At 41.4% G+C, this 22,271-nt stretch overlaps 1 protein-coding gene across 3 annotated transcripts; it reads right to left on the bottom strand.

The window, feature by feature from the left end:
• Positions 1-12,640: 12,640 nt before the first annotated feature.
• mars2 (methionyl-tRNA synthetase 2, mitochondrial) lies at positions 12,641-19,555 on the bottom strand. Of its 3 annotated transcripts, none has more exons than XM_062039596.1 (4): positions 19,517-19,555; positions 19,170-19,435; positions 15,304-15,638; positions 12,641-13,947 (listed from the first exon to the last, which is right to left on the bottom strand). In XM_062039596.1, the coding sequence occupies exons 2-4, from the start codon at positions 19,429-19,431 to the stop codon at positions 12,790-12,792; spliced, it is 1,755 nt and encodes a 584-aa protein (XP_061895580.1). In that variant the 5' UTR covers positions 19,432-19,435; positions 19,517-19,555; the 3' UTR covers positions 12,641-12,789. The 3 variants fall into 3 exon arrangements, with proteins under 3 accessions (XP_061895580.1, XP_061895581.1, XP_061895579.1); XM_062039597.1 differs by lacking the exon at positions 19,517-19,555 and adding an exon at positions 19,473-19,512 and having other exon boundaries at positions 19,170-19,396; XM_062039595.1 differs by lacking the exon at positions 19,517-19,555 and having other exon boundaries at positions 19,170-19,509.
• Positions 19,556-22,271: the final 2,716 nt, after the last annotated feature.

Below are 22,271 nucleotides of genomic sequence, written 5' to 3'. Positions count from 1 at the left end.
TTTTTTCCTCCTCCGTGGCGAACCTTTTGGATTACTTTTGTTTTTGAACTGAACTTTTGGACTGACGCGAAAGCGTTTGCGTACTTTTTTGAACTGAACTGTGAACTGGTTCCGAAGAAAGCAGCAGGACTGCATCTTGTATTTTTGTTTTGGGCATTTTTTTATTTTAGCCTATTGTGTCATCTGTGGCATTTATATTCTTGTTAAATACATTTAATGCAGTCAAAACCAAAATAACTAGTTGTCGTCATCTTTCATACCACAGGCTCCTAGACGAACCATCTTCTGTCACACGGTTTACATTCTTAACCCGCCTAGCCCATGCTAGCGTTACACAGAGGTGGGTAGTAACGCGTCACATTTACTCCGTTACATCTACTTGAGTAACTTTTGGGATAAATTGTACTTCTAAGAGTAGTTTTAATGCAACATACTTTTACATGAGTATATTTATAGAGAAGAAACGCCACTTTTACTCAGCTCCATTTATCTACATTCAGCTCGCTACTGATTTTTATCGATCTGTTAATGCACGCTTTGTTTGTTTTGCTTTGTCAGACAGACCTTCAAAGTAGGATCTATCACATGCCTGCGTTTCACCAATCAAATACAGTCACTGGTGACGTTTGACTCCGTTTCACCAATCAAATGCAGTCACTGGTGACGTTTGACTCCGTTTCACCAATCAAATAGTCACTGGTGACGTTTGATTCCGTTTCACCAATAAAATACAGTCACTGGTGACGTTTGACTCCGTTTCACCAATAAAATACAGTCACTGGTGACGTTTGATTCCGTTTCACCAATAAAATACAGTCACTGGTGACGTTTGACTCCGTTTCACCAATCAAATGCAGTCACTGGTGACGTTTGACTCCGTTTCACCAATCAAATAGTCACTGGTGACGTTTGATTCCGTTTCACCAATAAAATACAGTCACTGGTGACGTTTGACTCCGTTTCACCAATAAAATACAGTCACTGGTGACGTTTGATTCCGTTTCACCAATAAAATACAGTCACTGGTGACGTTTGACTCCGTTTCACCAATCAAATGCAGTCACTGGTGACGTTTGACTCCGTTTCACCAATCAAATAGTCACTGGTGACGTTTGATTCCGTTTCACCAATAAAATACAGTCACTGGTGACGTTTGACTCCGTTTCACCAATCAAATACAGTCACTGGTGACGTTTGATTCCGTTTCACCAATAAAATACAGTCACTGGTGACGTTTGACTCCGTTTCACCAATAAAATACAGTCACTGGTGACGTTTGATTCCGTTTCACCAATAAAATACAGTCACTGGTGACGTTTGACTCCGTTTCACCAATAAAATACAGTCACTGGTGACGTTTGACTCCGTTTCACCAATAAAATACAGTCACTGGTGACGTTTGATTCCGTTTCACCAATAAAATACAGTCACTGGTGACGTTTGACTCCGTTTCACCAATAAAATGCAGTCACTGGTGATGTTTGACTCCGTTTCACCAATCAAATGCAGTCACTGGTGACGTTTGACTCCGTTTCACCAATCAAATGCAGTCACTGGTGACGTTTGACTCCGTTTCACCAATCAAATACAGTCACTGGTGACGTTTGACTCCGTTTCACCAATCAAATGCAGTCACTGGTGACGTTTGATTCCGTTTCACCAATCAAATAGTCACTGGTGACGTTTGATTCCGTTTCACCAATAAAATACAGTCACTGGTGACGTTTGACTCCGTTTCACCAATCAAATACAGTCACTGGTGACGTTTGATTCCGTTTCACCAATAAAATACAGTCACTGGTGACGTTTGACTCCGTTTCACCAATCAAATGCAGTCACTGGTGACGTTTGACTCCGTTTCACCAATCAAATAGTCACTGGTGACGTTTGATTCCGTTTCACCAATAAAATACAGTCACTGGTGACGTTTGACTCCGTTTCACCAATCAAATACAGTCACTGGTGACGTTTGATTCCGTTTCACCAATAAAATACAGTCACTGGTGACGTTTGACTCCGTTTCACCAATAAAATACAGTCACTGGTGACGTTTGATTCCGTTTCACCAATAAAATACAGTCACTGGTGACGTTTGACTCAGTTTCACCAATCAAATACAGTCACTGGTGACGTTTGATTCCGTTTCACCAATAAAATACAGTCACTGGTGACGTTTGACTCCGTTTCACCAATAAAATGCAGTCACTGGTGACGTTTGACTCCGTTTCACCAATAAAATACAGTCACTGGTGACGTTTGATTCCGTTTCACCAATAAAATACAGTCACTGGTGACGTTTGACTCCGTTTCACCAATAAAATGCAGTCACTGGTGATGTTTGACTCCGTTTCACCAATCAAATGCAGTCACTGGTGACGTTTGACTCCGTTTCACCAATCAAAAGCAGTCGCTGGTGACGTTTGGCTCCGTTTCACCAATCAAATGCAGTCACTGGTGACGTTTGACTCCGTTTCACCAATCAAATGCAGTCACTGGTGACGTTTGACTCCGTTTCACCAATCAAATGCAGTCGCTGGTGACGTTTGGCTCCGTTTCACCAATCAAATGCAGTCACTGGTGACGTTTGACTCCGTTTCACCAATCAAATGCAGTCACTGGTGACGTTTGACTCCGTTTCACCAATCAAATGCAGTCACTGGTGACGTTTGACTCCGTTTCACCAATCAAATGCAGTCACTGGTGACGTTTGACTCCGTTTCACCAATCAAATACAGTCACTGGTGACGTTTGACTCCGTTTCACCAATCAAATGCAGTCACTGGTGACGTTTGACTCCGTTTCACCAATCAAATGCAGTCACTGGTGACGTTTGACTCCGTTTCACCAATCAAATACAGTCACTGGTGACGTTTGACTCCGTTTCACCAATCAAATACAGTCACTGGTGACGTTTGACTCCGTTTCACCAATCAAATAGTCACTGGTGACGTTTGATTCCGTTTCACCAATAAAATACAGTCACTGGTGACGTTTGACTCCGTTTCACCAATCAAATACAGTCACTGGTGACGTTTGATTCCGTTTCACCAATAAAATACAGTCACTGGTGACGTTTGACTCCGTTTCACCAATAAAATACAGTCACTGGTGACGTTTGATTCCGTTTCACCAATAAAATACAGTCACTGGTGACGTTTGACTCCGTTTCACCAATAAAATACAGTCACTGGTGACGTTTGACTCCGTTTCACCAATAAAATACAGTCACTGGTGACGTTTGATTCCGTTTCACCAATAAAATACAGTCACTGGTGACGTTTGACTCCGTTTCACCAATAAAATGCAGTCACTGGTGATGTTTGACTCCGTTTCACCAATCAAATGCAGTCACTGGTGACGTTTGACTCCGTTTCACCAATCAAATGCAGTCACTGGTGACGTTTGATTCCGTTTCACCAATCAAATAGTCACTGGTGACGTTTGATTCCGTTTCACCAATAAAATACAGTCACTGGTGACGTTTGACTCCGTTTCACCAATAAAATACAGTCACTGGTGACGTTTGATTCCGTTTCACCAATAAAATACAGTCACTGGTGACGTTTGACTCCGTTTCACCAATCAAATGCAGTCACTGGTGACGTTTGACTCCGTTTCACCAATCAAATAGTCACTGGTGACGTTTGATTCCGTTTCACCAATAAAATACAGTCACTGGTGACGTTTGACTCCGTTTCACCAATCAAATACAGTCACTGGTGACGTTTGATTCCGTTTCACCAATAAAATACAGTCACTGGTGACGTTTGACTCCGTTTCACCAATAAAATACAGTCACTGGTGACGTTTGATTCCGTTTCACCAATAAAATACAGTCACTGGTGACGTTTGACTCAGTTTCACCAATCAAATACAGTCACTGGTGACGTTTGATTCCGTTTCACCAATAAAATACAGTCACTGGTGACGTTTGATTCCGTTTCACCAATAAAATACAGTCACTGGTGACGTTTGACTCCGTTTCACCAATAAAATGCAGTCACTGGTGACGTTTGACTCCGTTTCACCAATAAAATACAGTCACTGGTGACGTTTGATTCCGTTTCACCAATAAAATACAGTCACTGGTGACGTTTGACTCCGTTTCACCAATAAAATGCAGTCACTGGTGATGTTTGACTCCGTTTCACCAATCAAATGCAGTCACTGGTGACGTTTGACTCCGTTTCACCAATCAAAAGCAGTCGCTGGTGACGTTTGGCTCCGTTTCACCAATCAAATGCAGTCACTGGTGACGTTTGACTCCGTTTCACCAATCAAATGCAGTCACTGGTGACGTTTGACTCCGTTTCACCAATCAAATGCAGTCGCTGGTGACGTTTGGCTCCGTTTCACCAATCAAATGCAGTCACTGGTGACGTTTGACTCCGTTTCACCAATCAAATGCAGTCACTGGTGACGTTTGACTCCGTTTCACCAATCAAATGCAGTCACTGGTGACGTTTGACTCCGTTTCACCAATCAAATGCAGTCACTGGTGACGTTTGACTCCGTTTCACCAATCAAATACAGTCACTGGTGACGTTTGACTCCGTTTCACCAATCAAATGCAGTCACTGGTGACGTTTGACTCCGTTTCACCAATCAAATGCAGTCACTGGTGACGTTTGACTCCGTTTCACCAATCAAATACAGTCACTGGTGACGTTTGACTCCGTTTCACCAATCAAATACAGTCACTGGTGACGTTTGACTCCGTTTCACCAATCAAATACAGTCACTGGTGACGTTTGACTCCGTTTCACCAATCAAATACAGTCACTGGTGACGTTTGACTCTGTTTCACCAATCAAATGCAGTCACTGGTGAGGTTTGACTCCGTTTCACCAATCAAATAGTCACTGGTGAGGTTTGACTCCGTTTCACCAATCAAATACAGTCACTGGTGAGGTTTGACTCCGTTTCACCAATCAAATGCAGTCACTGGTGACGTTTGACTCCGTTTCACCAATCAAATGCAGTCACTGGTGACGTTTGACTCCGTTTCACCAATCAAATACAGTCACTGGTGACGTTTGATTCCGTTTCACCAATAAAATACAGTCACTGGTGACGTTTGACTCCGTTTCACCAATAAAATACAGTCACTGGTGACGTTTGATTCCGTTTCACCAATAAAATACAGTCACTGGTGACGTTTGACTCCGTTTCACCAATAAAATACAGTCACTGGTGACGTTTGACTCCGTTTCACCAATAAAATACAGTCACTGGTGACGTTTGATTCCGTTTCACCAATAAAATACAGTCACTGGTGACGTTTGACTCCGTTTCACCAATAAAATGCAGTCACTGGTGATGTTTGACTCCGTTTCACCAATCAAATGCAGTCACTGGTGACGTTTGACTCCGTTTCACCAATCAAATGCAGTCACTGGTGACGTTTGACTCCGTTTCACCAATCAAATACAGTCACTGGTGACGTTTGACTCCGTTTCACCAATCAAATGCAGTCACTGGTGACGTTTGATTCCGTTTCACCAATCAAATAGTCACTGGTGACGTTTGATTCCGTTTCACCAATAAAATACAGTCACTGGTGACGTTTGACTCCGTTTCACCAATCAAATACAGTCACTGGTGACGTTTGATTCCGTTTCACCAATAAAATACAGTCACTGGTGACGTTTGACTCCGTTTCACCAATCAAATGCAGTCACTGGTGACGTTTGACTCCGTTTCACCAATCAAATAGTCACTGGTGACGTTTGATTCCGTTTCACCAATAAAATACAGTCACTGGTGACGTTTGACTCCGTTTCACCAATCAAATACAGTCACTGGTGACGTTTGATTCCGTTTCACCAATAAAATACAGTCACTGGTGACGTTTGACTCCGTTTCACCAATAAAATACAGTCACTGGTGACGTTTGATTCCGTTTCACCAATAAAATACAGTCACTGGTGACGTTTGACTCAGTTTCACCAATCAAATACAGTCACTGGTGACGTTTGATTCCGTTTCACCAATAAAATACAGTCACTGGTGACGTTTGACTCCGTTTCACCAATAAAATGCAGTCACTGGTGACGTTTGACTCCGTTTCACCAATAAAATACAGTCACTGGTGACGTTTGATTCCGTTTCACCAATAAAATACAGTCACTGGTGACGTTTGACTCCGTTTCACCAATAAAATGCAGTCACTGGTGATGTTTGACTCCGTTTCACCAATCAAATGCAGTCACTGGTGACGTTTGACTCCGTTTCACCAATCAAAAGCAGTCGCTGGTGACGTTTGGCTCCGTTTCACCAATCAAATGCAGTCACTGGTGACGTTTGACTCCGTTTCACCAATCAAATGCAGTCACTGGTGACGTTTGACTCCGTTTCACCAATCAAATGCAGTCGCTGGTGACGTTTGGCTCCGTTTCACCAATCAAATGCAGTCACTGGTGACGTTTGACTCCGTTTCACCAATCAAATGCAGTCACTGGTGACGTTTGACTCCGTTTCACCAATCAAATGCAGTCACTGGTGACGTTTGACTCCGTTTCACCAATCAAATGCAGTCACTGGTGACGTTTGACTCCGTTTCACCAATCAAATACAGTCACTGGTGACGTTTGACTCCGTTTCACCAATCAAATGCAGTCACTGGTGACGTTTGACTCCGTTTCACCAATCAAATGCAGTCACTGGTGACGTTTGACTCCGTTTCACCAATCAAATACAGTCACTGGTGACGTTTGACTCCGTTTCACCAATCAAATACAGTCACTGGTGACGTTTGACTCCGTTTCACCAATCAAATAGTCACTGGTGACGTTTGATTCCGTTTCACCAATAAAATACAGTCACTGGTGACGTTTGACTCCGTTTCACCAATCAAATACAGTCACTGGTGACGTTTGATTCCGTTTCACCAATAAAATACAGTCACTGGTGACGTTTGACTCCGTTTCACCAATAAAATACAGTCACTGGTGACGTTTGATTCCGTTTCACCAATAAAATACAGTCACTGGTGACGTTTGACTCCGTTTCACCAATAAAATACAGTCACTGGTGACGTTTGACTCCGTTTCACCAATAAAATACAGTCACTGGTGACGTTTGATTCCGTTTCACCAATAAAATACAGTCACTGGTGACGTTTGACTCCGTTTCACCAATAAAATGCAGTCACTGGTGATGTTTGACTCCGTTTCACCAATCAAATGCAGTCACTGGTGACGTTTGACTCCGTTTCACCAATCAAATGCAGTCACTGGTGACGTTTGATTCCGTTTCACCAATCAAATAGTCACTGGTGACGTTTGATTCCGTTTCACCAATAAAATACAGTCACTGGTGACGTTTGACTCCGTTTCACCAATAAAATACAGTCACTGGTGACGTTTGATTCCGTTTCACCAATAAAATACAGTCACTGGTGACGTTTGACTCCGTTTCACCAATCAAATGCAGTCACTGGTGACGTTTGACTCCGTTTCACCAATCAAATAGTCACTGGTGACGTTTGATTCCGTTTCACCAATAAAATACAGTCACTGGTGACGTTTGACTCCGTTTCACCAATCAAATACAGTCACTGGTGACGTTTGATTCCGTTTCACCAATAAAATACAGTCACTGGTGACGTTTGACTCCGTTTCACCAATAAAATACAGTCACTGGTGACGTTTGATTCCGTTTCACCAATAAAATACAGTCACTGGTGACGTTTGACTCAGTTTCACCAATCAAATACAGTCACTGGTGACGTTTGATTCCGTTTCACCAATAAAATACAGTCACTGGTGACGTTTGATTCCGTTTCACCAATAAAATACAGTCACTGGTGACGTTTGACTCCGTTTCACCAATAAAATGCAGTCACTGGTGACGTTTGACTCCGTTTCACCAATAAAATACAGTCACTGGTGACGTTTGATTCCGTTTCACCAATAAAATACAGTCACTGGTGACGTTTGACTCCGTTTCACCAATAAAATGCAGTCACTGGTGATGTTTGACTCCGTTTCACCAATCAAATGCAGTCACTGGTGACGTTTGACTCCGTTTCACCAATCAAAAGCAGTCGCTGGTGACGTTTGGCTCCGTTTCACCAATCAAATGCAGTCACTGGTGACGTTTGACTCCGTTTCACCAATCAAATGCAGTCACTGGTGACGTTTGACTCCGTTTCACCAATCAAATGCAGTCACTGGTGACGTTTGACTCCGTTTCACCAATCAAATGCAGTCACTGGTGACGTTTGATTCCGTTTCACCAATCAAATAGTCACTGGTGACGTTTGATTCCGTTTCACCAATAAAATACAGTCACTGGTGACGTTTGACTCCGTTTCACCAATAAAATACAGTCACTGGTGACGTTTGATTCCGTTTCACCAATAAAATACAGTCACTGGTGACGTTTGACTCCGTTTCACCAATCAAATGCAGTCACTGGTGACGTTTGACTCCGTTTCACCAATCAAATAGTCACTGGTGACGTTTGATTCCGTTTCACCAATAAAATACAGTCACTGGTGACGTTTGACTCCGTTTCACCAATCAAATACAGTCACTGGTGACGTTTGATTCCGTTTCACCAATAAAATACAGTCACTGGTGACGTTTGACTCCGTTTCACCAATAAAATACAGTCACTGGTGACGTTTGATTCCGTTTCACCAATAAAATACAGTCACTGGTGACGTTTGACTCAGTTTCACCAATCAAATACAGTCACTGGTGACGTTTGATTCCGTTTCACCAATAAAATACAGTCACTGGTGACGTTTGATTCCGTTTCACCAATAAAATACAGTCACTGGTGACGTTTGACTCCGTTTCACCAATAAAATGCAGTCACTGGTGACGTTTGACTCCGTTTCACCAATAAAATACAGTCACTGGTGACGTTTGATTCCGTTTCACCAATAAAATACAGTCACTGGTGACGTTTGACTCCGTTTCACCAATAAAATGCAGTCACTGGTGATGTTTGACTCCGTTTCACCAATCAAATGCAGTCACTGGTGACGTTTGACTCCGTTTCACCAATCAAAAGCAGTCGCTGGTGACGTTTGGCTCCGTTTCACCAATCAAATGCAGTCACTGGTGACGTTTGACTCCGTTTCACCAATCAAATGCAGTCACTGGTGACGTTTGACTCCGTTTCACCAATCAAATGCAGTCGCTGGTGACGTTTGGCTCCGTTTCACCAATCAAATGCAGTCACTGGTGACGTTTGACTCCGTTTCACCAATCAAATGCAGTCACTGGTGACGTTTGACTCCGTTTCACCAATCAAATGCAGTCACTGGTGACGTTTGACTCCGTTTCACCAATCAAATGCAGTCACTGGTGACGTTTGACTCCGTTTCACCAATCAAATACAGTCACTGGTGACGTTTGACTCCGTTTCACCAATCAAATGCAGTCACTGGTGACGTTTGACTCCGTTTCACCAATCAAATGCAGTCACTGGTGACGTTTGACTCCGTTTCACCAATCAAATGCAGTCACTGGTGACGTTTGACTCCGTTTCACCAATCAAATACAGTCACTGGTGACGTTTGACTCCGTTTCACCAATCAAATACAGTCACTGGTGACGTTTGACTCCGTTTCACCAATCAAATACAGTCACTGGTGACGTTTGACTCCGTTTCACCAATCAAATGCAGTCACTGGTGAGGTTTGACTCCGTTTCACCAATCAAATGCAGTCACTGGTGAGGTTTGACTCCGTTTCACCAATCAAATACAGTCACTGGTGAGGTTTGACTCCGTTTCACCAATCAAATACAGTCACTGGTGAGGTTTGACTCCGTTTCACCAATCAAATGCAGTCACTGGTGACGTTTGACTCCGTTTCACCAATCAAATGCAGTCACTGGTGACGTTTGACTCCGTTTCACCAATCAAATGCAGTCACTGGTGAGGTTTGACTCCGTTTCACCAATCCAATACAGTCACTGGTGACGTTTGACTCCGTTTCACCAATCAAATGCAGTCACTGGTGACGTTTGACTCCGTTTCACCAATCAAATGCAGTCACTGGTGAGGTTTGACTCCGTTTCACCAATCCAATACAGTCACTGGTGACGTTTGACTCCGTTTCACCAATCAAACAGAGCCAGGCGGTCACGTGATTAACTGAACATAAAGTTTCAGCGGCAACAAGCTTAAGCTTACATGAACTCAACGTCAAATTTGAGGAAGCACATGGCGGTAAGTAACGTTAGCAGATATTTTGGCTGTCACCGTAGGCTGATGTTAGCTTCCCTGCTATGAATCACTGTCAAATGTACATCGTGTGGGGACATTTATTAACGTACTGCAGCCTCATAGACACACACACACACACACACACACACACACACACACACACACACACACACACACACACACACACACACACACACACACACACACACACACACACACACACACACACACGCATGCATAGAAACACCAATCAGTGTGTTCCCAGGTGCACCGTGCAGCCCACACCTATCAGTTTATGGTTTGCGTAAAGGCTAACTTATTTTCCTTTGTAATCTCTGCCTACTGAGCCTATGGTGCTGTTAAGTTATTGTGGCTCAATTTGCCTTCATTTTTTTTATGTTAATGTATTATTATTTAATATATATTATTGTTTGCTCTTGAACGCATCATAATTATCCCCTCAACTCCCCCCAAAATGGATTAACTCGCTCGAATAAAAAAGACAATATAACATACGTCCATAAACGCGGATGCATATGAAAAAGTGCAATATATTTATCTGTACAGTAACCTATTTATTTATTTATATATGCACCTTATTGCTTTTTTATCCTGCACTTCCATGAGCTAATGCAACAAAATTTTGTTCTTATCTGTACTGTAAAGTTCAAATTTGAATGACAATAAAAAGGAAGTCTAAGTTTTAGTTGCTTAAGAGATATTCCTGGCTCTGGATTTGCTCATTACTATTTTTATGTTTTTGTGCATTCTTTGTTGCCGTCATCATTAATCGAACAGGTTACTCATCAGTTACTCAGTACTTGAGTAGTTTTTTCACAACATACTTTTTACTTTTACTCAAGTAAATATTTGGGTGACTACTCCTTACTTTTACTTGAGTAATAAATCCCTAAAGTAACAGTACTCTTACTTGAGTACAATTTCTGGCTACTCTACCCACCTCTGTGTGTGTGTTGTATTTCATGTTTTTAAGATAAGGCAAATTATTTTTCTACTACTTAGAGCAGGGGTCACCAACGCGGTGCCCGCGGGCACCAGGTAGCCCGTAAGGACCAGATGAGTAGCCCGCCGGCCTGTTCTAAAAATAGCTCAAATAGCAGCACTTACCAGTAAGCTGCCTCTATTTTTTAAATTGTATTTATTTACTAGCAAGCTGGTCTCGCTTTGCTCGACATTTTTAATTCTAAGAGAGACAAAACTCAAATAGAATTTGAAAATCCAAGAAAATATTTTAAAGACTTGGTCTTCACTTGTTTAAATAAATTCATTAATTTTTTTTACTTTGCTTCTTATAACTTTCAGAAAGACAATTTTAGAGAAAAAATACAACCTTAAAAATGATTTTAGGATTTTTAAACACATATACCTTTTTACCTTTTAAATTCCTTCCTCTTCTTTCCTGACAATTTAAATCAATGTTCAAGTAATTTTTTTTTTTTTATTGTAAAGAATAATCAATAAATTTGAATTTAATATTCATTTTAGCTTCTGTTTTTTCGACGAAGAATATTTGTGAAATATTTCTTCAAACTTATTGTGATTAAAATTCAAAAAAATTACTCTGGAAAATCTGTACAATCAAATTTAAATCTTATTTCAAAGTCTTTTGAATTTCTTTTAAAATTTTTGTTCTGGAAAATCTAGAAGAAATAATGATTTTGTCTTTGTTAGAAATATAGCTTGGTCCAATTTGTTATATATTCTAACAAAGTGTAGATTGGATTTTAACCTATTTAAAACATGTCATCTACATTTTAAAATTAATCTTAATCAGGAAAAATTACTAATGATGTTCCATAAATTCTTTTTTTAAGTTTTTCTCTTCTTTTTTTCGGTTGAATTTTGAATTTTAAAGAGTCGAAATTGACTAAACTATGTTTCAAAATGTAATTGTCATTTTTTTCATGTTTTCTCCTCTTTTAAACCGTTCAATTAAGTGTAAATATCATTAATTATTAATAATATCATAGAATTAAAGGTAAATTGAGCAAATTGACTATTTCTGGCAATTTATTTAAGTGTGTATCAAACTGGTAGCCCTTCGCATTAATCAGTACCCAAGAAGTAGCTCTTGGTTTCAAAAAGGTTGGTGACCCCTGGGTTAGAGGATTAATAAATATTTTTTTCTGTTTTATATATCTGTAAAGGGAACACTTGTTTTTATGTCCTGTTAAGGAAGAAAAAGTAGCTACATGATAACCAAAATGAGAAGCTTTTATCTCAATTTCATAATCCTAAACACAGCACGCTTATGTGCTATACAACCTAAGCGAAATTTGGTGACTTTTCTGTTGTTTTTTAGTTTCCTGGTCTAAATGACAGATACAACAGCAAAAAAAAACGAGATACAGGCTAACTGAAAAGTGTTTCTTCTAATTAAAAGATTGATGTTTTTTCATAAATTATTTTTATTATTAAAAAAAATTGAAAGGCGATGATAAAACAAAACAACCAGTAAAAACATTTTTATAAAAAGATGCTTCATGTGGGTTGAAGCAAACTGATTTGTTTCATTTCTTTAAGGACGTTTTACATAAAGTCATTTAGTGATTGATTTTAAATTCGGACAAACACATCGTTTGATCACTTTGTCTGCTTTTTATTCATTTTCTTTGGCTTCTCCTCGCCGGGACGTTCCAGGCGACTAAATAGCACTCCTGTGTCGGGTCCCAGCGCTCTCCCTTGGAAGGAGCAGTCCGTCCCCTTCTGGCTGGGCAGGAAGTCCAGGTCGGTCCACTTCCTCTCGTCCGCTCGCACTCCGAGTCTGGACAGCAGCTGGTCGGCCAGCAGCGGCACGGCGGGCTGGAGGAGGGTGCCGTAGATCCTGAGACACTCCAAGGAGACGTGGATGATGGTGTCCAGCCGGCGTCTTCCTCCGCCGTCCGTCCTGTCTAGCTTCCACGGCGCGTGGCGTTGAACGAAGCCGTTTGTCTGCCTCACGCAGGCAGCGACGGCCTCCAGGCCTTTGTAGGTGTGCAAGGTGTCGTAGTGACGCTCCACCACTGACGGGAGGCTTCGCACGGCGTCCAACATGCGGCCGTCTTCCGGGTCCTGCATCCCGGAGAACGACTGCGGGCAGAAGTGCGGGTAAATCTGGGCGGGGTTCAGAGCGGGAGCGGTGCAGCGGTTCAAGAGGCCGCCGAGAGAGTCGGCCAGCTCCGCGTTGAGCAGCTTGATGACTTTGTCGTCCGTGTAGTCGCAGTCGGAATCTGGCGTGCCTTGGCGCAGCAGGAAGTACCTCAAACCGTCTACGGTGAACGCCCGGGAGCGCTCAAAGGGGTCCACCACGTTCCCTAAACTTTTAGACATCTTCCTCCCGCCGACGGTCCAGTGGGAATGCACGTACAAGCACCGGGGCAACGCCAGCCCCGCCCCCAGGAGGAACGACGGCCAGTAGAGGGCGTGGAACTTCAGGATGTCTTTGCCCACGACGTGGCGGGAGACGCTCCACCAGCGCTGGTGGTCGCCGGGGTAACCGGCCACCGTCAGGTAGTTGACCAGAGCGTCCAGCCACACGTAGACGGTGTGGTCGGGGTCCCCCGGCACGGCGATCCCCCACTGGAGGCGACTTCTCTGGCGGGACACGGAGAGGTCCGGAAGGTCGTCCTGCAGCCACAGGAGAACATCCTGGCGGAAACGCTCGGGCTGGATGGCGCCGGGGTTGTTGTGGAGCCAGTCCAGGAGCTGCGTCCGAAAGGCCGACAAACGGAACATGTAGTTCTCCTCTTTGAGCCACTCCACCTGGGAAATACACGAAGACGTACTCAGTAGGGATGTCCTGACCAGGGTTTTATGCTGCCCGTTCCAATACCGATCTTCCATTGTTGGTGAGTGCTATAGTTCCTTATTGCTTGTTTTGATCACAATAAAGTCAATTGTACACATTAGACCAGGGGTCACCAACCTTTTTGAAACCAAGAGCTACTTCTTGGGTAGTGATTAATGCGAAGGGCTACCAGTTTGATACACACTTAAATAAATTGCCAGAAATAGCCAATTTGCTCAATTTACCTTTAAGTCTATGTTATTATTAATAATTAATGATATTTACACTTAATTAAACGGTTTAAAAGACGAGAAAACACGAAAAAAATGACAATTAAATTTTGAAACATAGTTTATCTTCAATTTCGACTCTTTAAAATTCAAAAAGAAGAGAAAAAGTAGCTAATTCAAATCTTTTTGAAAAAATAAAAAAAAGAATTTATGGAACATAATTAGTCATTTTTTCTGATTAAGATTAATTTTAGAATTTTGATGACATGTTTTAAGTAGGTTAAAATCCAATCTGCACTTTGTTAGAATATATAACAAATTGGACCAAGCTATATTTCTAACAAAGACAAATCATTATTTCTTCTAGATTTTCCAGAACAAAAATTTTAAAAGAAATTCAAAAGACTTTGAAATAAGATTTAAATTTTATTCTACAGATTTTCTAGATTTGCCAGAATTTTTTTTTAACATTTTAATCATAATAAGTTTGAAGAAATATTTCACAAATATTCTTCGTCGAAAAAACAGAAGCTAAAATGAAGAATTAAATTAAAATGTATTTATAATTCTTTACAATAAAAAAAATAAATTTACTTGAACATTGATTTAAATTGTCAGGAAAGAAGAGGAAGGAATTTAAAAGGTAAAAAGGTATATGTGTTTAAAAATCCTAAAATCATTTTTAAGGTTGTATTTTATCTCTAAAATGGTCTTTCTGAAAGTTATAAGAAGCAAAGTAAAAAAATTAATGAATTTATTTAAACAAGTGAAGACCAAGTCTTTAAAATATTTTCTTGGATTTTCAAATTGTATTTGAGTTTTGTCTCTCTTAGAATTAAAAATGTCGGGCAAAGCGAGACCAGCTTGCTAGTAAATAAATAAAATTAAAAAAATAGAGGCAGCTCACTGGTAAGTGCTGGTATTTGAGCTATTTTTAGAACAGGCCAGCGGGCTACTCATCTGGTCCTTACGGGCTACCTGGTGCCCGCGGGCACCGCGTTGGTGACCCCTGCATTAGAACAATGTTTTTCAACCACTGTGTACCGTGAGATATCAGCCCTAATGACCAATTGTGCAAATTCTACATTTTTGATTTGTTACCTTGTGCCCACTCTCCAGCGACACCTTGATGGCGTCCCCCGATGAGTCCACGGCGTCGGCGACCTGCGTCGGCGTGAGGAAGCTCTCGTCCGGCGTGGAGTACCATCCTTCGTAGCTCCCCTTGTAGATGAGTCCCCTGTCGCGCAGCAGGCACCAGAAGTGCTCCACGGCCCGCCGGTGCCTCTCCTCCGTGGTTCTGATGTAGTCCGTAAAAGACACGTGGCAGGAGCCAAAGAGGCGTCGGAAACTCTGCGAGACGCTCGTGCAGAAGGCGAGGGGGTCTTCTCCTGCCGCCTCAGCAGCCTGTTGGATTTTAAGGCCGTGTTCGTCCGTGCCTGGTATGTCAAGAAAAGCCCTCAATGTGTAATATTCCTTCACTACACCTGCAATATTATATTCAATAAACTTCAAAGTTTGCGGCTTTACTCTATATACCGTATTTTCCAGACTATAAGGCGCACTTAAAATCCTTTCCCCCCCCCCTCAAAACTCGACAGTGCGCCTAATGTACGGAATAATTCTGGTTTTGCTTACCGACCTCGGAGCTATTTTATTTGGAACGTGGTGAAATGATAAGTGTGAATAGTAGATGGCAGTCAAACATAAGAGATACGTGTAGACTTCACTATGACTCAAGTAAACAACACCAACATTTTATATGTTCCATTGAAAATATAGAACATTACACACGGCGCTCAAAAATCTACCAATGTTTTAGTACAACTTTGGTAAGCTATGAAGCCACACCACCGCTTGATGGATTGTACTGTGCTTCAACGTAGGAGTATTATGGTGTGTGTATAAGGTAAGACATTATCTGGCGTTTTGTTTCGCTATATTATGCAAAATCTACTTTTTCTACCTTCGTACCTGCTGATCTGTATTTGGGATCTGCATAAGTCCTGAAAAATTGCATTTGTCCGCCTTTGTAGTCCGTGCCGACCCCATAAGCTTCTTCTTTTTCTCTATCTTCTTGTTATGGGACATTCATCCTCTGCTGTTGCCATTTCTAATATAAAGTAGTGTAAAGTTATATCTGTCAGTAAACTCGCCATGAAAGCGCTAAAACATACCGGTGTAGTGAGTTTACATTATTCACCCAAGGAACTTTAGTTATTAGAGAGTTCCGGTCGGACGGTTTTTCACGGGTGTTGTTGTTTCCAGATGAGGAGATGCAGCTCCATTATTGATTGAAGTAAAGTCTGAATGTCATTAAAACAGTTAGCTCCCTCTTTGGACACTTCTTCCACTCCCGTCCTTGCACGCTACACCGCTACAACAAAGATGACGGGGAGAAGACGCTGCCGAAGGTGAGCCACGTAAATAAGACCGCTCACAAAACGGTGCATCCGGAAGCGACTGTCAGAAAGCGGCTTGAAGATGATCTGTAAAACATCATCTATGCAACATTTTGATCCAAAGAACCACCATTACATGTTATGTAGACCACAAAGAAGTCTTTTACATTTAGAAAAATAATAATAATAATAATATGACTCCTTTAATGCGCCCTATAATCGCGCCTTATATATGAAAAAAGATCGAAAACAGACCATTTATCGGCAGCGCGCCTTATAATCCGGTGCGCCCTATGATTAGGGAAATACGGTACTAAAAATACTTTTGGCCTAAATGTGCATTTTCAAGCGTAATGGCTCATTGAACTAACAATAGCAATACTAAAGTAGTATTGGACACGAGCCGAGACCAAACCAATCAGAACGTGTTGTTTAGTATCGTGGCCACTGATTGGGGCAGCATTATTACATTGGATTAAATCAGTGCTCCTCAATTATTTTCTGTTACGCCCCGTCAGGAAGAAGAAAACACTCTCCGCCGCGACTATAAATAGTATCACTTGTCTATAAAATTGTTATAACTGTCAGGTTTGTCCCTGAGAGTTTGGTCAAGTTTTAGTTTTTTCTCTGTGATTGTTTTATTTCCTGTCAGCACTCTTCTTTTGGTTCAGTTTCCTGTTTCTCTCTGAGTGCTGTCCCCTCAGCTGTGGCTGATTGGCACCTGGCCACACCTGGTGCCAATCAGCCAGCTGCTATTTATACCTGCCCTGCCCTCCAGTCACTGCTGGATTATTGTCATGAAGACTTGTAGCTCCTACCTGTTACTTGTCTCTGTTCCTGTATGCCGTGGACTGCTTTCGGTCTTTTTGTTCCTAGTTCCTGGTTGCTGGATCCTGTTTCCCGTTTTCCAGTTTGGCGTTCCTGGTTTGTGTCTTTTCTTTATTTTTACTTTTGGACATTAAATAATGTTTTCCTGCTCAATGCCTGCCGTCATCTCTGCATCTTGTCAGTGTGACAATAAGTACACCTCTGCATACCATTGCTTCCTTATTTATGTTAAAGAAAAAAAGAAACTTACAAAAAACAATACCTTTTATAGTCTGCAACAGAACATATTTAAAGTGCATCAATTTGCCTGAAATAAAAATAAAATGAAGTCCTTATTTAAACTTAAAGCTTGTTTTGCATGATATACTACAGTGTTTTTCAACCTTTTCTGAGCCAAGGCACATTTTTTTCATTGAAAAAATTCTGAGGCACACCACCAGCAGAATAATTTAACTAAATAGCCGATATTGACAATAAAATGTCGTTCTCGCAATTGTTGGATATGAATTCAAACCATAACCAAGCATGCATCACTATAGGTCTTGTCTCAAAGTAGATGTACTGTCACGACCTGTCACATCACTAAGTGACTTTTTTTGGAGTTTTTTGGTGTTTTACTGTGTGTAGTGTTTTAGTTATTGTCTTGCGCTCCTATTTTGGTGGCTTTTTCTCTTTTGTTGGTATTTTCCTGTATCAGTTTCATGTCTTCGTTGAATGCTATTTCACGCACCTGCTTCGTTTTCGCTATCAAGACTATTTAAGTTGTGCGGATGTACTTTGTGGAAGCCGTCTGCTCCACACGCTGTAAGTCTTTGCAGTCGTCCAGCATTCTGTTTTTGTTTACTTTGCAGCCAGTTCAGTTTTAGTTTCGTTTTGCATAGCCATCCCTAAGCTTCAATGCCTTTTCTTAGCGGCACTTGCCTTTTGTTTATTTTTGGTTTAAGCATTAGATACCTTTTTACCTGCACACTGCCTCCCGCATATTGTGATCACGACAAACCATGTTCCCGACATCCTCAAAGAAATTAGCTACCTGCTGCCACCTACTGATATGGAAGAGTATTACACGGTTACGCTGCCGAGCTCTAGACAGCACAGACACTTAACAACGGCACAATTTGCGGATTATAATTATATTGGTTTGCAAAAAATATTTTTAAACCCAATTAAGTGAAGTTACATAATCTCCCACGGCACACCAGACTGTATCTCACGGTATACATGATACGATATATATGATACTGCATGATACAGGCTCCCCCCTGGCACACCACCGCGCTCCCCGCCCCACTATTTGAGAAGGAATTGATTAAACCGATTTTTTAAAAAGTGTCAAAGTGACTATGTGGGTGTTATTTCATTTTAGAGGGCTCTTATAATGTTAAAAAAAAAATAGACTGTCAAACTTTTTTTTTTATGCTCTCGCTACGAAAATATTACATTTATAGTCACTTTAGGGAATTAATTGATCACAGTCACACCTACAACCAAATAAGGGATTACTGTAATGCCAATGTTGTCTTTGTTTGTATATACATGTTTTTCATTGTACAGCAATTATATTCATTTACAATATCTCAAAATGCATTTGACTAAAATACACCTGCTTGTCCCAATGCCTTACATCCACTATATACCTGGTACTCTCTGCAGTTGAGTAAATAAACGCCCACTGGCACTGCATACTGTAACCTGATATGTTTATTTTGCTTAGGGTGTGTGTGTGTGAGGATGAATTACCTGTGGCAAATCTCGAGTGGAACCCCTGAAGAAGCTTGTACCTGTGCATGCAGTCCGCTAAAACTGCGGAGTACAAGTGCCCCAGGTGAGGAGAGGCATTGACATAAAAGATGGGGGTGGTGATGTAGTAGTTTTTTCCTTCTTTGCAAACATCCTTGCATGCATGTCGGACCCTCCGAGTGCTCCATGGAGCAGAAACTGGTGCCAAGAAGAAGCCTCGTTGCAGCCTGCCGACACACTGCAGAATGAGTGTCCTATTCATTTAGCTGTTTGAAGAATACGAACAAATGAGTGATATAATACCAGTATAATAACATATGAAGGATTTGACGGCATGTGTGACTTGCCTGCCGGAGTACACTTGACAAGGTTGGACGTACTTCCGTATTATCGTTTGACACCCGTCCAATCAAATCACCGGATAGTGCACTCGTGATCACCAAGGAACCAATCACATTTCTTTGGGTAACGTTGTTGCGTTCAAAGCCCGCTGGGGAATGGGAATTCTCCCAACAGCATGGCCTTGTGCGCAATCGACTAACCTAAAAAGCAACATTTTTTAAATTGTATTTCTTGTATTGACAAAAAAATAAAAACATTGATTTTAAAAGGCCAAGGTGCTCGGAGATGTAGTTATTTAATAATTTTTATTATAGGGGGGATGTTGTTCGCAGTGCTGTAGTGTAAGGCGTGTCTAACAAGGAAAGGAAATAAGTCAATTTTATTAAACTTCGCTCAACGTTCGTGTGCGTGGGGACGGTGAACAGAGAGCCAACTCAGCGTCTTCTCTTCAGTCACATAACCGAGGCAAATGTATTCTTCATACAAACAGACCGTTCCTTGTGAAAGAAATGAGCACGCCCACACCAACAACGTGATGACGTCGCACGTTTTGGTAACGTCACATTCGCTTCCGCATTAACAATACACAAATAAAAGAACCCATAGACATCTTATAAGTAGACGCAGCACTGGCTGCTGTGACGCGAGAAATTCGGCCGCCATCTTGAAGTGGTGATGAGGAGCCGGCGAGCAGCCTAAACTGACAGTTGACAGGTAGAAAACAAAGATGTTGGGCTGGTGTTCAGCGTTTTCCTGCTCAAATGAGCGGACTGTTGAAAATAGGAATCGGGGGATTACTTTTCACAAGTAAGATTTAACATTAACATACTATTGGTTGTATTTTGTGAAAAGAATATTACCACCGAGTTCAGAAGGAGCAAAGATCTTCCAATAGTACTGAAATCGTAGCCGCTAGCAAACAAGAGTATGACCATAACAGAATTGCTTGTCAATTAAATTAATTACATTTAAAAATGTCATACTTGAATAACATAAAGTTGAAATAAATTAAGATAAAGATTGTAAAAGCCAACAGGGGTAAAAGTTAGGACCACAGTCCAGATTGTGTAGGGGAGGGGAGGTAATATATGTTAGCTAACTAGACAATCCGATGGACAGTGGCTATACAGTATTATACAAGTCTAAATTTAGTCTAGCTTTCCAACCCAATTTTGTGTAGCACACCTTTGTGAAATGTGTGGGACAAAATATGTAAACAGGATAAGGCACTAAGATATATAGATATCTAATGTATTCATACATTGTTTATGTAGGATATACGCATGTATTTATAACCTAATCATATTGTTTCTCGAATTTAAAAATAGCTGACCGTTTTTCCCCCCCCCCTTCTCTGGGATTATATTCCCAGTTTTGATCTCGGACGTCTGGTCACTTATTGCATATAAGAATGTTCTATTACTGTTCAGCAAACGATTGATTGTTTGATTGAGACTTTTATTAGTAGATTGCACAGTGAAGTACATATTCCGTACAATTGACCACGAAATGGTAACACCCGAATAAGTTTTTCAACTTGTTTAAGTCGGGGTCCACTTAAATTGATTCATGATACATATATATACTATGATACAGATATATAAATCAAATCAACTTTATTTATAAAGCACATTTAAAATTTACCACAAGGGTAGCCAAAGTGCTGTACAATGGGCAGGTTAAAAGATAATACGAGAACCGAGCAAACACAACACAAACAGAACACGATAAAAAATAAATAAATAGAATATAAAAACATAAAAACAGGTTCACAGCAGGTGTATTATGGGGTGCCATTGCAGGATGGATATCACTGTGTTAAAAGCCATGGAATAAAAGTATGTTTTTAAGAGAGATTTAAAAACAGGAAGAGAGGAGGCTTGTCTAACACTAAGAGGTAGGTCGTTCCAGAGCTTGGGAGCAGCAGCAGCGAAAGCTCTGTCACCTTTAAGCTTCAGCCTTGTGTCCGGGACCGTCAGTAGCAGCTGATCGGCTGATCTTAGGGATCGGGTGGGACAGTAAGGCTGAAGGAGGTCGGAGAGATATGTTGGCGCGAGGTTGTTTAGACATTTAAAAACAAATAAAAGGAGTTTAAAATTGATTCCGTAACGCACAGGGAGCCAGTGAAGGGACGCTAATATAGGGGTGATGTGCTCACGTCTGCGGGTCTGTGTTAGCAGACGAGCAGCAGAGTTCTGCACGAGCTGCAGAACTGCTACTATCATCATAACACAGTCATCACACAAGATAATCATCAGAGTATATACATTGAATTATTTACATTATTTACAATCCGGGGTGTGGGATGTGGAAGGGGGGGGGGATATAAATGATAAATGGGTTGTACTTGTATAGCGCTTTTCTACCTTCAAGGTACTCAAAGCGCTTTGACAGTATTTCCACATTTACCCATTCACACACACATTCACACACTGATGGCAGGAGCTGCCATGCAAGGCGCTACCAGCAGCCATCAGGAGCAAGGGTGAAGTGTCTTGCCCAAGGACACAACGGACGTGACTAGGAAGGTAGAAGGTGGGAATTGAACCCCAGTAACCAGCAACACTCCGATTGCTGGCACAGCCACTCTACCAACTTCGCCACACCGTCCCATGAATAATAAAACACACCAAAACATGTCCTTTATCATAGCTACACGTATGACAAAGGAGCGCATGAAAATCAGTGGTATTCAGTGAGGTAAGATGAATTAAATGCGCTGACAGTTCATTGCTCCTGCCAAATGAATTGCACTGAGTG

Source organism: Entelurus aequoreus, linkage group LG28, assembly GCF_033978785.1.
Source record: "Entelurus aequoreus isolate RoL-2023_Sb linkage group LG28, RoL_Eaeq_v1.1, whole genome shotgun sequence".
Classification (NCBI taxonomy): Eukaryota; Metazoa; Chordata; class Actinopteri; order Syngnathiformes; family Syngnathidae; genus Entelurus; species Entelurus aequoreus.
The sequence above is the reverse complement of the archived record's forward strand: the minus strand, read 5'-3'. Positions and strand labels throughout refer to the sequence as shown.

Coding starts and splice junctions, on each gene's coding strand:
- mars2 (XM_062039596.1), bottom strand. CDS start 19,431: ATGAATAGGACACTCATTCTGCAGTGTGTCGGCAGGCTGCAACGAGGC. Junction 15,639..19,169: donor CCACTCGAGATTTGCCACAG/GTAATTCATCCT, acceptor TTGACATACCAG/GCACGGACGAACACGGCCTT. Junction 13,948..15,303: donor CGCTGGAGAGTGGGCACAAG/GTAACAAATCAA, acceptor TGTATTTCCCAG/GTGGAGTGGCTCAAAGAGGA.